Source organism: Myotis brandtii, unplaced genomic scaffold (genome assembly GCF_000412655.1).
Source record: "Myotis brandtii unplaced genomic scaffold, ASM41265v1 scaffold46, whole genome shotgun sequence".
In the NCBI taxonomy this organism is placed as follows: domain Eukaryota; kingdom Metazoa; phylum Chordata; class Mammalia; order Chiroptera; family Vespertilionidae; genus Myotis; species Myotis brandtii.
Window position 1 is genome coordinate 5,616,501 of NW_005367587.1, and position 15,332 is coordinate 5,631,832.

The 15,332-nt window shown below is 37.8% G+C and overlaps 1 protein-coding gene across 11 annotated transcripts in view; it reads right to left on the reverse strand.

Annotated features, from left to right (window-relative positions):
- GSK3B (glycogen synthase kinase 3 beta) overlaps positions 1-15,332 on the reverse strand; it is a 180,724-nt gene that overhangs the window by 118,202 nt on the left and 47,190 nt on the right. For all 11 annotated transcript variants that reach the window (XM_005875349.2, XM_005875347.2, XM_005875345.2 and 8 more), the window contains one exon: positions 5,574-5,767. In XM_005875349.2, the coding sequence (XP_005875411.1) occupies positions 5,574-5,767 (194 nt within the window). The remainder of the gene's footprint in view (positions 1-5,573; positions 5,768-15,332) is intronic.

Sequence of the window (15,332 nt, forward strand, 5' to 3'; positions counted from 1 at the left end):
GAGGAGTTGTAATTGGATGGTCCCACTCTGACCACTGGGTACACTGGCTCTTGGATCTAAGGAGGTGCTAATCTAGTCTCTGCCTGCAGCTACCCAGCAGAAGCCAGCTGTAAAGCAATGCAAGTTGCCCTGGGGCCTTGGGGCAGCTGCAGTTTGTTAAGTTATTTTCAGATTACAAAGGGCGGGGCCTTTCACATGCAAAAGCCTCCGTGCATGGATTGGGTGGGTCGGGTCCCAGGGAATCAACAGGGCGGGCAGAGCGAGCAGTATGGCTGCTCTCAGTCCTGCCTTCAGAGGTCCTGGCTATTGCTGCGAGTGCCTCCTAGAGAAAGCTGCCCTCGAGGTCCAACCGATGCCAGACAGTCCCGTTTCTCCCGTATGAGTCTGGGTCCCCAGAGACTTGCCCGGAATTGGAGCTCAGAGCCTGAGACTCCCTCCCGATTGAAAAAGGCAATCGTGTCCTCGGCCGCCAGCCCTCTCCCCATGCACCTCCGCACCTTTGTATTTTACTTCAGCACCGCACTTCCTCTGAGTCTCGGTATGCTTTTCTCTTTCCTTCTAGTTGTAGAAATTCCACTCAGCCAGCCTTCCTGTGGTTCTGGATGATGTCCGTTATGTCTTTTAGTTGTATTTTTGAAGTGGTTGTGCGAGGCAGCAATCTCCGATGTTTACCTATGCCGCCATCTTGGTTTCCCCCTCCTTTTTTTTTTATTCTGGAATTTATTTACCTTCTCTGGCTGTCACTGGAACTGAAAGCCGTCTTTAGCTCTGAGGCTTGGCTCCAGCTCTGAGACCTCGGCTGCTGAAAGCAGGTATCTGGGTTTGTTTGGGTTCTATAATTGAAACTCTGCTGCAGCTCCAGCTCTGAGGCCCGGCTGGCTGAAAGCAGGTTTCTGGGGTTTGTTTAGCTTCTATAATTGCAACATTGTTTCTTAGAGTGCAGCTCAGAGGCCGGCAGCGGCAGGCGGGGAACGTTGGCTTCCTCCATCACTGGAGCAAGCAAGCCTCCTGCTCGCTTCATCTGCTTGGCTGCCGGCCACCATCTTGGTTGGCAGTTAATTTGCATATCACCCTGATTAGCCAATGGGAAGGGTAGCGAAGTTAAGGTTAATTACCATGTTTCTCCATTATTAGATAGGATTATTCTCTCTCTTCTTATTTCACCAAAACAAACTGCCTCTCATTGACACTAGCAAGTTCAGCAGGTTGTCTTATGTAATTGAGCATGGAGAAGACTCCATTCCAATCTTTTTCTAGAAATACGTATTATTTCATGAAATCCTAGCCAACAGGTATGTAAATCAAAGATGTAAACCTACAAAATTTTAAGAGGTCAAAAACTCCTACTTTTTATGATAATCAAGAGAAATAAATTGATCACTGTATTAAAAAAATCTTCTTTTTAAATAGTTAACATTAGCAAGGAGAACTAAGAATACTTTAATTCCACAAAGGAAAGATGATACAATGGAAATAATTGAGCTTGGTGTAAGGCAGCTTGCCACTTTTTAGCATGTAGGAGAAAAAAAAAAACACAAAAAAGAAACAGTAGCAACTATACAATAGCAACAAAAGCCATAAAATTCTTAGAAATAAAGTTAACAAAAAATGTCAAAAGCTTGTATAAATAAAACTCCTGAGAGACACAAAAGTTAACTTGAACAAATGGAAAAGATAACCTCTTATTCCTGGATAATTAAATATCACAAATAGATTAGTTCTTACTAATTTATAAAGTTAATGAAATTCCAATTTAGAATATCAACAACCTTTGTTTTGGAATTAGCCAAAAGGATACCAAAGTTCATACAAAAAAATAAACATTCAAGAATAGCTAGAAAAACACGAAAAAGAAAAGCTACATTGGTGAATTAGCCCTACCAAAGAAACAAACAAAAACATTTTAAAGCACTGTAATTAAAACAGTGTGGTACTGACATAGCAGTATGCAAATGACCTACTGGAACAGAATGGAAAGTCCAGAAATAGACCAGTACTTGTGGAAATTTAGCATATAATAACAATGGCATCTTAAATCAGTGCAACAAAGATAGACCTTTTAATAAATTGTACTAAGACAACTGGTTAATGATATAGAAAGAATAAAAATTAGATCAATAACTCATACCATACATAGGAATAAACCCCATACAAAGGAATAAACTTCAAACGTATTAGAAATCTAAATATAAAAAGTGAAATCTTACCAAGTACTAGAAAAAAATAAGAGTGAATTTCTCTTTACCTGAGGAAAAGGCTTTTTTCTATAAGGAAAGACTTTATTGTGAAAAGGCTTTCTAACCATAAGTTAAAATCCAAACATGATAAGAGAACAATAAGTCTGACTACATGGTGGGGAGGGGTGAGTTTTACATGGCAAAATATAGACTATATAAAGTAAAAATACTACCCTTTACACAGATAAAGACTAAATCCATAATAAACTCTTCAGAGTTAAGACAAAAAGACCAAAATCCATTTTAAAAATGGGCCCCCCAAAAAGACAATTCACACACAAATAATAAAGTGGACAGTGAACAGATGAAAAGATGGTAAAGTACATCCACAATAAGATTGTAAATTAGCCGAAACCGGTTTGGCTCAGTGGATAGAGCGTCGGCCTGCGGACTGAAAGGTCCCAGGTTCGATTCCGGTCAAGGGCATGTACCTTGGTTGCGGGCACATCCCCAGTAGATGTGCAGGAGGCAGCTGATCGATGTTTCTCTCTCATCGATGTTTCTAACTCTCTATCTCTCTCCCTTCCTCTCTGTAAAAAAATCAATAAAATATATATATAAAAAAAAAAAGATTGTAAATTAAACTACTACCTACCAGGCTGGCAAATTTTGAAAAGTAAAGCAATGCATGTTGTCAAAGCTGTGGGGAAATAGGCACTCATATTCTTGGAGTGAATGCAAATTGGTATAACCCTTATGGAGAGGAATTTAGCAATATCCAACAAAACTGCATATGTGTTTATGTTTTGATGAAGCAGTCCTACTTTCTCTTAATCTACACTGAAGATATACATCTAATTTAAAAAGGGCATATGTAAAAGGTTTTTCATAACAGCACTCTTAGAGATTTACAAAATACTAAAAAGAAATTAAATATCCACACATGGAAGAATGGTTGAATCAATGCTGCAATGCTATGCAGCTATAAAAAGGATATGCAATGATTCCCAGGAACCATAGCTAATAGAAAAACCAAAATACAAAAGAGTGTCTCTAATGTATTCCCTACCTTTCATGTAAGAAAGAAACCAAGAAAATTATTCTTAACTGCTCATTTGTGCAAAAGAAACCCAGAAAAAATAAACTAAAACATAATGAGATTGGCCATCTACAGGGAGTGAGCACAAACAAGACAGAGAGAATACGAGGGAAAAATACTTGTATATTTCTGGCTTTTGGAACCAGGTTAGTGTTTCAGATTTTTTTTAAAAAAATCAAAAAGAATGGGGATAAAGTTCTAAGAATGGATAGATACATACAGAAACAGATAAACCAAACTGTATTTCAAATAAATAATGTAACTATGCTAGAGGAAAAAATTTACATTAAAAAAAAAAGACAGAACCAACTCAAATATCTCTGAACAGAATATATGGGTTTGATACAGCGATGATAAAATGTAATAAAGCACCCTGGAGTCAGACTGCTTGGATTTAAATACTTGGCCATTTATTCATGTGCTAAGTGTGACCCTGGACAAGTTAATTTATCATTTCTTTGTGCACAGTTTGCCTAATCCAAATAATAACCAATCTCATAATACTAATGTTATGTCTCAAATAAAACCACGCACGTAAAAACGTTAGATCATTGTGCATATAAAAAGTACTTGGTATTTGCTATCATCAACTACTAATCCAAAGAAAACATTGAATATGTGGGCACCCAAGAGACACACATAATAAAAATGGAGTCCTTGTCATGAAAAAAAAAATTTGGAAATTTTCTAGTGTTCAAGGAATTTAGAATAGCAAAATCCATATGGCTGGCTGGAATCATCTGAGAAATTTCATAAAGGAAGAATCTGACATGGGTCTTAGACTTAGATGGAAGAATGGGAGTGATATGGAAAGATAATGGGAATCTGAATAAAAGCAGAGAGGTCATAAAGACCAATATAGGTCAAGGGCCGTGACACAGAAAAGTTGGAAAGCTGAGTATTTGAAGATTAGGCAAGACTATGGAAGCTCCTAAATGTATAATTGAACTGGGCAGGTTTTATTTTCTAGACTATGAGGAACTATAGGAGATTTGTATGTAAGAGAAACAACATGACCAAACTGAACTGTGGGATTATTTTAGTGTTGGTATATAGAAGGGACCAGAAGGAAGAGATCAGAAGTATAGTCTTATGAGTGGTTCAGCCAAACAATGACAAGGGCCTGACTAGAATGGTAGTGATGAGGAAAGGAAAGAAGGGATAAATCAACAAGGCAGTGAGGGGGATAAAAAAAAGAAATCAAGTTTGATAATGATTGCATATGAGGTATGAGAGAATAGGTTTTAGAGAATAGAAGAGTCTGAATGACAAGATAAATGATATGCCATTAGAAGGAAAAAGGAATTCAAACCAACCGAAATGATTTCTATTGGGTCTTAAAAGTTAAGTCAGGGTTGTATAAGAAGCCTTGACAATTTGAGATAACAGCCCAACATTGAGATACACCAGTGGGCATTTGGCAACATGGGAGTAGTGATTCGGAGAGAGAGAACTAATGACAAAATCTGTAGATTTGTTTCCTAAGAAACTAAAACCACCTTAGAATGTTCGAGACATTCTAAAGCAAGACACTAAAATGTGTGCTACTTCAGAGCAGTAATCACCTCACTTTTTTTACATCCCTTAATGTTTAGCATAGTTCCTAGCACACGGGAGACTCTCAGTAGAATGTTGCAGAGGTGGGAGGAGTAGAGAAAGGTATAGAACTGCATGTCTTACTAATGGCAGAACCTTGACTATAGCCCAGGTCTCCTGACTCTCCACTATACCATAACATAGAGATGACCTCCAAACATCCATTCATAGGATCCCCTAAAGAAATGGTGTAAGAAATGACAATAAAATGAACTGCGGGGATTGCTGGTTCCTAGGGACAAAGAGAGACATAAGAAACTAGTAAAGAAAGATCAAAGTTATTGTGGGGTGTGTGTGTGTGGGAGATGATAATGTTGAATAATAGATTCAAAGGAAATATTTAAAGAAAGGAAGCAAAGTCAAAAATATCAAATGATCCTCTGCTACAGTCAATGTTTCTCTGGTCTACTATACCTGTGAGACCCAAGGCAGGAGAGGTAACTTTTTAAAAGTAGAAAGTAAGATGTTTTAATCTACCTTTCACAGCATTTTAAATGCATGAATCACTAATAGCAGTAGTTAAAAAATAATGCAATCTTCAGTAGATTTTATTTCTACACAACATACAGCAGAAAATAAAATCACTATAGTAAATAGTTGAGCTGAACAAAAATATGCACAATAAATGAAATGTGAAGCAAAAAGAAACAACTGAAAATCATGTATTAATAGCAAAATACATGAAATACTGAAGGTCTTACCTTAAATCTCTTGTCTTGCAATACTTTCTTGATGGCAACCAATTCTCCTGAATCACAAAGTTTGGCTTGATATACCACACCAAATGACCCATTTCCAATCACTTTAGTGTCTGTATAGCTGACTTCTTGTGGCCTGTCTGGACCCTGCCCAGGAGTTGCCACCACTGTGGTCACCTTACTGCCATCCTTGTCTCCTAAAAGAAAAAAGGTATAGACAAATGAGAAATGTAAAGAATTAAACAGAGAAAATTGCCAAAGTATACAAATTAAACTATATTCTTTGCCACAGGCTATTTTTAAATGTTTATTTTAGTTTATCATATAGAGTTACTTCAACTATTTGTTTCAATTTAAGTATTTCTTTCCCACCATTTATTCAGTAATTCTATAGATCAGGCGCACCATGCTTTATACATGTGACTCTATATTTAATGGAAACAACACCATGAATATAATAGTACTATTCCCATATTAAACATAATGGGAAGAAAGGTGAACTCACTAAGGTTTGAATCCCTATCTATACAATTCTAAAAAGCCCTAGTTATTTCCTCAAGTCTTCCTTATTGTACTTGAAAATAAAATATGTGAAGTTGCAAATGTCTAAATATGCTCACTCTATTCACACCACTCTGCCTTTAGGAAGGTAAGGGTTTGAGTTTTTTGCTTCTTCATGTCTTATTGCTTTTAAGAAAACAGTGGAATGACTCTCAGAGAAAGGTCAGATGGAGAAAAGTAACAGGAAAGAATGTTAATTTGGGGTAGGAAATGCAAAATCTATTCTGAACTTAGCCTCATTCATAAGTAGCTCACTGGCTCTGGGGTATCTGCCCACTCATGGCCCTCTCCTACCTTTTTTGCCTTTCTTCACCTGACCCCCTGACCCAGGAACAATCTAAAGACTCTGCAATTCAAGCTCAAGAGTTACTTCCTACTTGGCATAGTTCACAATAACCTTTTCCTCTGAATTCTTAATCTACTCTAAACTATCCTATGCTACCTAGCACCTAACTTTAGAGCTCTAAATTATTCTGTTATTGATTTCACAATACACACAGATTCTTATGAGTATAATCATTTGAAGTAGCAATTATGATTTCTGCTACTTCTCTCTTCTTTGACAAATCTAAAACCAATTCTCAGTACAAAATAAGTCCATAGGCTCAATGACTAAACTACACATTTTCCTTTTTGTCCTCTACTACTTTAATTATCGATTTTATTTTTAAGATGCTAACCTAATAAAAGAAAAAATAATGTAATATTTAACTCTAGATAGCAAGTCAAGATTATGAAGCATTCATTTGTACCTCATATATAAAAAGATAAAAACTAGATTAAAAAATATAATCTAGTTTTCCAATGGCTTGAGTGTTTTCTCCTACCAAATATAAAACTGTAAGATAAATGAGTATACAAATATTAGTGGTATATTATAACCAATATTTTAGTCATTTAAGTTCACAGAGGTATTAATATACACAAAAGTCAATAATATGCACAGTCTATATTATATTAAGGACAGCTATCTTTTCAAATTAATTTTTTTATTGGTTTCAGAGAGAGGAAGGGAAAAGGAGAGTTAGAAACATCAATGATGAGAGAGAATCTCTGGCTGCCTCCTGCACTCTCCTCGCCCCCCCAACTGGGGATGGAGCCTGCAACCCAGGCATGTGCCCTGAGCCTCCTGATTCATGGGTTGATGCTGAACCACAGAGCCACACAAGCCAGGCTATGGCCAGTTATATTAAACATATGTCTTTAGTTCCAAGGTGAACCACCCCAACAGGTATGATTTAGTTAGCACAAGTCCAACACCACTTCTAGAAAGAATAACTTAAATCTTGTCAACACCATCATTTTACAACAGTATCACATATGATTTAAATGCTTTAAATGTATATAAACCTGAACACAAGCCAACACATATATAACAGTTCTCAAGGTTTTCAAATGCTCCCTTCACATCTCATTTCCAAGTAAAAGAAATCTTAAATATACTTGCTAAAAAAACTAGTTTAGCCCAGCCGTTTTGGCTCAGTGGACAGTGCGTCGTCCCTCGGACTAAAGGGTCCTGGGTTCAATTCCTAGTCAAGGGCATGTACCTTGGTTGCAGGCTCAATCCCTGGCCCTTGTCGGGTGTGTGCAGGAGGCAACCAATTGATGTGTCTCACTCACATCAATGTTTCTATCTCTCTGTCTCTCCCTCTCCCATCCACTCTCTCTAAAAATCAATGGAAAAATATCCTCAGGTGAAGATTAAAAACAAAAAAAACCAAACAGCTTAGTTTAATCTAAGCTGAGCTCTAAGTCATCATGCTCCATTCCCCCCAAATACGCTATTACTTCTGTTTCTGACCATGTTAACCTTAACTCAATTTTTCAGGTTGACTACAAACTTATATACTACTAGAGGCCTGATGCACAAAATTCGTACAAGAGTAGGCCTTCCTTCCCCTGGCTGCCAGCACCAGCTGACTCTGGCACCCAGGACCCTGACTTCTCTCCGGCCACCAGCAGGCACCCGGGACCTGGGCTTCCCTCGCAGCCCCGGCTTCGTCTGGAAGGTTGTCCGGGAGGACATCCGATCTAATTAGCATATTACACTTTATTATTATAGATAAGTTATTTTCTTCTTCTTTGAAAAATAAACTTATATTATAGCACTCCTAAAGACAGAATCAGTCTTTTGAAATTAAACTCTTCATAAAGAGATCTAGAAAGGTTAGATCCAGAAAGATTAAAATCCAAGGTATTGAATACATTTCCTTATAATCCAATTGTCCCAAAGAAAATTTGAAACAGAAGTGATTTAAGACCAGATTTTAAAAAAAAGAAATGAACTATGAATTAATAATGCCACTGAACAAGTTGCTTGCAAAACCCCACAGGCATAATTCACAAAATAAAGCATTACCATTTTTTATTAAGATTAAATAAATAGATTTTAAGAATGACTGCTGTATTCTACAATTTTAACTGAGAACAAAAGCTGTCTGGGATATAATCAAAACTTATGCTTTTCCACTGTATAACTATATCTCAGTAACAAAAACAGCAGTCACAGCTCTGTTCTTGCTCTGATAAGAGAATTTAAGCAATATACGATTGTGTAATGACTTTCTCCTCTTGCCTCCTCTGAGGCTGCATTTCTAAAAAAAAAAAATTCACATTTTAGAGAAATGGTTTCAGAGTCTCAAGAATCAGCTATGAAAGCTATCCATCAAAACCCTGGGATTTATTATCTCTTTAACCTCAAGTATACTTGGGAACAGAGGCTACCCCAGCATCATCTACACTAATAAAAGAGAAACATGCAAATTAACCATCACTCCATCACTCCGCTACACCCACCAGCCAATCAGAGTGACTATGAAAACTAACCCAACAAAGATGGAGGTTAATTTGCATACGCAGGCACGGAGGGAAGACTGAAGACGACTAAAGATGGCGGCGGCCACGGAGCTGGAGCAAGCAGGAGGCTTGGGTTGCTCCTGGTGACGGAGGAAGCCAAGCTTCCCGCCGGCCCTGGGCTCCTCTCAAGGAGCTGGAAAAAAAAAAAAAAAAAGGAGGGGCTGGGAGCAGCTGGAGCGGAGAAGCCAAGCCTCGCTGCTGTGGCTGGACCAACAAAGGCCTACCCTGGTGCCAGAGTTAAACCAGTGCCGGCAGCCAGGGGAAGGAAGGCCTATTGCACAAATCTTCATGCTACAGGCCACTACTGATTTGTATATAAGAAAATGCACAAATCAGATAATTCTGTAAAAATATGAAAAGCAAAGTAGGAAGGTAAACAGATAGGTCCTATAGAAGCTATCACTGAAAGAGACTCTAGAGGCCTCCTAATTTAAAACTGACTGGATGTGGACAAGGACCAATCCTTTCACCTTCCTGTACATTTAGTAAAAAAAAATACTATCTTAAGAATTTACTATCTTAGCAGAAATTAAAAAATTTACTCTCTTTCAAGTAGAGAAATTGCTAAGAACTCTTTCGGGCTATACTCTACTATAAAATCCCTAGGTATATTAGGAACAATGACTCTCAGGCTTTCTACCTCAAGCATCCTGGAATTTTTATTCAGAAATCATCAAGCTAATCCATCAGACTACTCCATCAGAGATCTGAAATAGCAGAGCTATACAGAATGGCAAGATATCACTGGGGATGACTTGGCCTGAGCATTAGTAGCACATGGGATAGTCAGCAGCTAGTGTGCCAAGGAAAAGCGTGTCATCACTTGGCATTGTAATTTCCTGAGTTAGCAAGAAAATAACAGCTGTATAAAATTTCACTGTACAAAGAACTTTCCAATTCATTATTTCATCCACTCTAATATTTATAATAAAATGTAGAGATATATTATTGTTTACTATGCAAATGAGGAAAGTAAGACTAAGAGAGAATAACTTGTCCGATGTTATAAAGCTTTAGCAGAACTCTTCACTTGTCTCATGCTGCCTCTGCTATATTTTACAACCTTCCTACTACAGCTGAAAGACTAACTTTGTATACCATTATACCTCTAAAGCAGAAGATAATTCTGAAAACATGATGTAAAAAGAGTAATAAGAAGTAAGAGAATAAATGAATAATCTTTTACAGTTTTTAGGCCTCAATCATTCAGTTATTAACAGCTAAAAAGTTCTTTCTAAAAATACTCTGGCAGCATTAGATTTCGAAACTTCTCCCCCCTACCCCCCAAAGCACATGGAAAACAAAAATGTAAAACAACTGATTCTGTGATATTCAATCATTTAACATTTGCTACTGGAAAGGAGATAATTTTGGGCCTTAGCAATAGAGCAGCATTTTAAGCTCTGCTAACAAGAGACCAAAAGCTAGAAATCATAATCTGCCTCATTTTTAAAAAGAAGTCACCACTTTGCTCAATACTAAACTTCCAACAATACATAGTATAGTGAATCTCAAACTAATTACAATAAAATTGGTCTCTCAAAAATGCCACAGTCTCCAAGGAGCAACAACAACAGAACAGTGGGAACAGGGAGTCTCCAGGCCCTCTCTCCGGCCGAAAGACTCCTGGGATCCTCTATTTCAATTAAAACTCACTCAGGTGGTATTAATTTCCTAACATAACTAGAATACAATTAAATCCCCTACTCTTTACCACAATAGATAAATCTTAAATATATAAATCACAATAGGCTCCTCATGAGGCAATGGAAAGATGGCCTACAATACAACCATTTTCTATTGAATGCTATCTAATCTAATAAAAGAGAAACATGCAAATTGACCACACCTCCGCTACACCCCAAGCCATGCCCACCAGACAATCACAGTGACTATATGCAAATTAATCCAACCAAGATGGCAGCCGGCAGCCACGGAGCTGGAACAAGCAGGAGGCTTGGTTGCCCCGGCGATGGAGGAAGCCAAGCTTCACACTTGCCCTGGCCGGCTGTGGCCTCTGCTCAAGGCAACAAAGTTTCAATTATAGAAGATAAATAAATCCCAGATACCTGCTTCCAGCCAGCCTCCACTGGGAGCTTGGGTGGCTGAGGGCCGTGGGCAGCCTGCAAACAGGCATCAGCCCCTCACCCAGGCTGGCCAGGCACCCCAGCAGACTCGGGCTGGATGTTCTCCACCCCTGCTTTAACTCAAGAATAAAAGTTTCCATGAAGAAATAAGAGAGTTTAAATAAAGTTTGTCACAGAAGCCCAGAGAAACCACACACCACTACCTGTGACTACAAGTAAGATACAAAATATTTTTGTGAGAGTTTTGACCTAACAATAGTATTAATAGAGAAAATAGCATTGCCTATTGTTTCTCTAGCAGGAAGAGAAATACCAGATAGCTATTTTTATAGACGTTTAACAACAATATGGCAAACACTCTTGAAAACTATTATATAAATTATTCAAAAGAACCAAGAAAAAAATTATTTTTAGGCATGATTAAGACTGTCTGAAGGGTAAACAATGACCACTGTAAAATTTTCAGGTTTTTAAATCAAAGTTCAAATAACTCTTTATCCTAAGTAACTGGCTAAGGAACGTCTATTAAAACAAAATATTCTCCCCAAAATAAACAAAACAGCTTAGAAACATGAAAACAACATAAAAATTAAACAGCAAAAGAAATAAAAAAGGAACTGAGGTCCACAAAATCAGTTGTACAAATTCTGAAATAAACGTATTCTTGTCATGAAATAGAGGCTCTATTAAAGCTCTAGCCACAGTGCACCTGACTCACTTACCTTGGTGCAAAACTATGAAGAAAAAAGGAGAATGCCAACCAAGCAGCTGAACCAGTCATATCAACCCTAATGAACAATATTATACTTTTAAAAATTTAGGGCAATTTCTATGTAACCTTGATGTGATTAAAAATCCCTCTAGCAGGACCCCTTAGACAACATTCATCTCCATATGGTTCTATCTAAAGGACTGGGAAAAAACAAAAGAATTACTAAATTTTCTTTGGGGATAGGAAGAATAAACAAAAGGAGAGACGGGAAAACAAAATGAACAGATTTGATACATGGGCTGGCTCTGGAGATGTTTCCCTGTATACCACTTCTAGAAACAGGAAAACACAGTGGTAATGGATAAAGATGAAACAGAAAAGACTCCAGAGTCCTTGACATCACAATAATACCACATTTTCAATCACAGTAAGATACCACGCCAAAGAAATTAACAAGCATCAATTCTAAAGAACCATAAAATTCCCCTTTAAAAAATAAAAAAAAACCTCAGGCAAGTTTTTTCCTAAGAGAGAAGCATAATGGTGTAATATGGGCTCTGAAGTCATATCAAAGTTTGAATTACACATTCTACCACTTAGTATCTATAAAGTGGAAATCGCTCCTACTGTATAGGGATGTTGTGATGAGAAAGTACAGGTTAAGCAGGGTTGTTGTTGTTGTTGTTGTGTGTGTGTTTTAAGTTCATGCCATACAACTGATGCTCAATAAATTACAGTTTCTCTGAAATCTGAATTACTGGCAGTGGAAACAGAAAAAAAAACATTCTTCTGCTCTGTTACGCCCTTTTACGAGCCCTACTACAGTGCTTATCATATGTTTTAAAATTATTAAGAGTCTGAGCCCTCACTTGACTAAGCGCTCTTAGGAAAGCCAGACATTACCCAAATCATTTACATTTTCCTAGTGCTTATTATTATTAGCACAGGGTTCAGCACAATGCAAGTGCTAGCAAATGTTTACTGCTGAATTTATGTAAGAATCACTTAAGCAGAATTGTTAGGATTTGGGAACTAACTACTTTATGCTAAACATTAAGCGATGCTTTTGCTTCTTTTATGCTGGCATTGATTAGATACAGATCCCTAGGGGTAAGGTATATAGAAAAGCCTTACAAGCAGTAAAACAGAATAGAAGGCTTACTGAAAAAAATTGCAACAACAAGTAGCCAAAGCCAATTTGCCACATGTGGATTTATTTACAGGTAGGAGAATTACTCTGTTTTATAACTCTGATTTCTATGGAGCATCAATATGTAGCAATGGATAAGAACTGGGCAAGGGACATCCCTGTGTTGGTCAGTAACTGGTGATGGGCATCTTTGGAAGTTGTTTAGAACTGGGAATGAGGAACAATGTGCTACCTTAGGATTTATATATGCACAAATTCCAGAGTTGTTTTTTTGTGATGTGGGACAGCAACCAGAACTCAAATATATACATTAGGGGTACTTTTTAAATATAAATTTTATTATTATAAGCAAATATGCTGTTATCTTTAAACTTATAAAAAGTAAAATATTGTAGTTTAGCCAGATCAACTACAGGAGATTCCTAAACTGTGTGATGTAGAGATTTAGTTTTCATATTCTTTTTTTCCTTATTGATTAGAAAAATTGCTTTTTCAGTCCCAATCAACATGTTTCTTATTTAGAGTAAACCAGTGAAAAGAAAAAAAAGAAAAGAAAAGAAAAGAAAAGAAAAGAAAAGAAAAGAAAAGATTCCTGCAAAAGTAGCAACTGTGGTTAACTAAGGCAATGTTTCTTGTATTCCTGCAAAAGTAGCAACTGTGGTTAACTAGTGGATTATTACTTTGTATTCTGATAAATCTGTTAAAGTGCTTAAATGTTTGCTATCTGTTCACTGATTTGATTTTCCTTAGATGAATTCTGGCTCTCCTTTTATTCATAAGCATTGGAAAATGTATTAAACTTGGGAAGCCAGCCCAGGTCCCGGGTGCCTATTTTATTCCAGTCTTCAGTGAGCATAATATTAAAATCAATATTCTACAAAAATTTTTTAATGTATTAAGTCTAATTGGTCTGCCTTCTGACAACTCAAATCCCTGCACATTTAACTGCTCACTCCGTCTTTTCCCTCAACTATGCACCTAAGTTATCCCCACCCCTAAATCCAAAATAGCCCAGCATATAAACGTACATATATTTTCACATGCATTTTGTTTTATTCATTCATTCATTCATTCATTCATTCATTCATTCATTCATTCATTCATTCAATGTATGTATGTATGTATGTTAATCCTCATCAGAGGATATTTTTCCATTGATTTTTAGAGAGTAGAAGAGAGAGGGAAAGACAGAGAGAAACATCATGTGAGACAAACACATCAATTGGCTGCCTCCTGCACCAGTGAGCCCTGACCAGGGCCCAGGATGGAGAGGAGCCTGCAGCCAAGGTACATGCAACCCACCTGGAACAGAATCTTTGCAGGCCAACGCTCCATCCAGAGCCAAACTGGATAGGGGTTCACATGCATTTTAAAGTGGTGGTTACAAACCTAAAATGTTCTGGTAAATTGCAAACAGAGGGAGAGGAAAAAGGGCAATTTGGGATTTGTTTTCTCTCAGAAGACTTGCTTACTCTAGGTTAGTCCTATTACCAATTATAATTTAACAATGTGGATGAACAGGGGATGCTGTAATAAATCATAAATTCCTAACTGGGCAGGTCATGGTGAGTAGTCATGCCCCAGGCCTATAACTTCTTTAGTGAAAGGTTTTTAAGCAAGCCCTGTTTATTGTTTTTGTGCATCTAGGTTAACACACCTTTGAAATGCCAGAATACTTCCAGAGAAGACCACCCTCAAGAGAGCACACAATTTTAACTATCCTGTACTCCAACCCCTGCTTGCTTTCTCCCACCTGCATGTAATCTTCCTTACGTTTTCTCTTTAGTTTCAAGTGCATAAAAAGAACTGAAAAATTGTTATTTTGGGGAGCATTTGAGATCTTGCTTCCAGGCAACTTTCATTAGTTTTGGCTCAAATCCTATCTAATAATAGAGAAACATGGTAATTAACTGTAACTTCGCGACCCTTCCCATTGGCTAATCAGCGAGATATGGAAATTAACTGCCAACCAAGATGGCGGCCGGCAGCCACGCAGCTGAAGCGAACATGAGGCTTGCTTGCTCCAGTGACGGAGGAAGCCAAGGTTCCCCGCCTGCTGCAGCCCGGCTCTGAGCTCCAGATGCAACAATGTTGCAATTATAGAAGCTAAACAAACCCAGAAACCTGCTTTCAGCCGCCAGCGGGCTCAGAGCTTAGAGCCAGCGGGCTCAGAGCTTAGAGTGCCAATGATGGCAACAGAGTTTCAATTATAGAAGCTAAACAAACCCGATACCTGCTTTCAGCCAGCCACAGCCTCAGAGCTGGAGCCGGCTCTCAGCTCCAGTGACAGCTATAGAAGGTAAATAAATCCCAGAATTAAAAAAAAAGAGAAAAAAAAGAGGCTGGGAGCTTCAGTCACCCGCCAGCCTGAAAACGGCCCTCAGCCCCTCACCCAG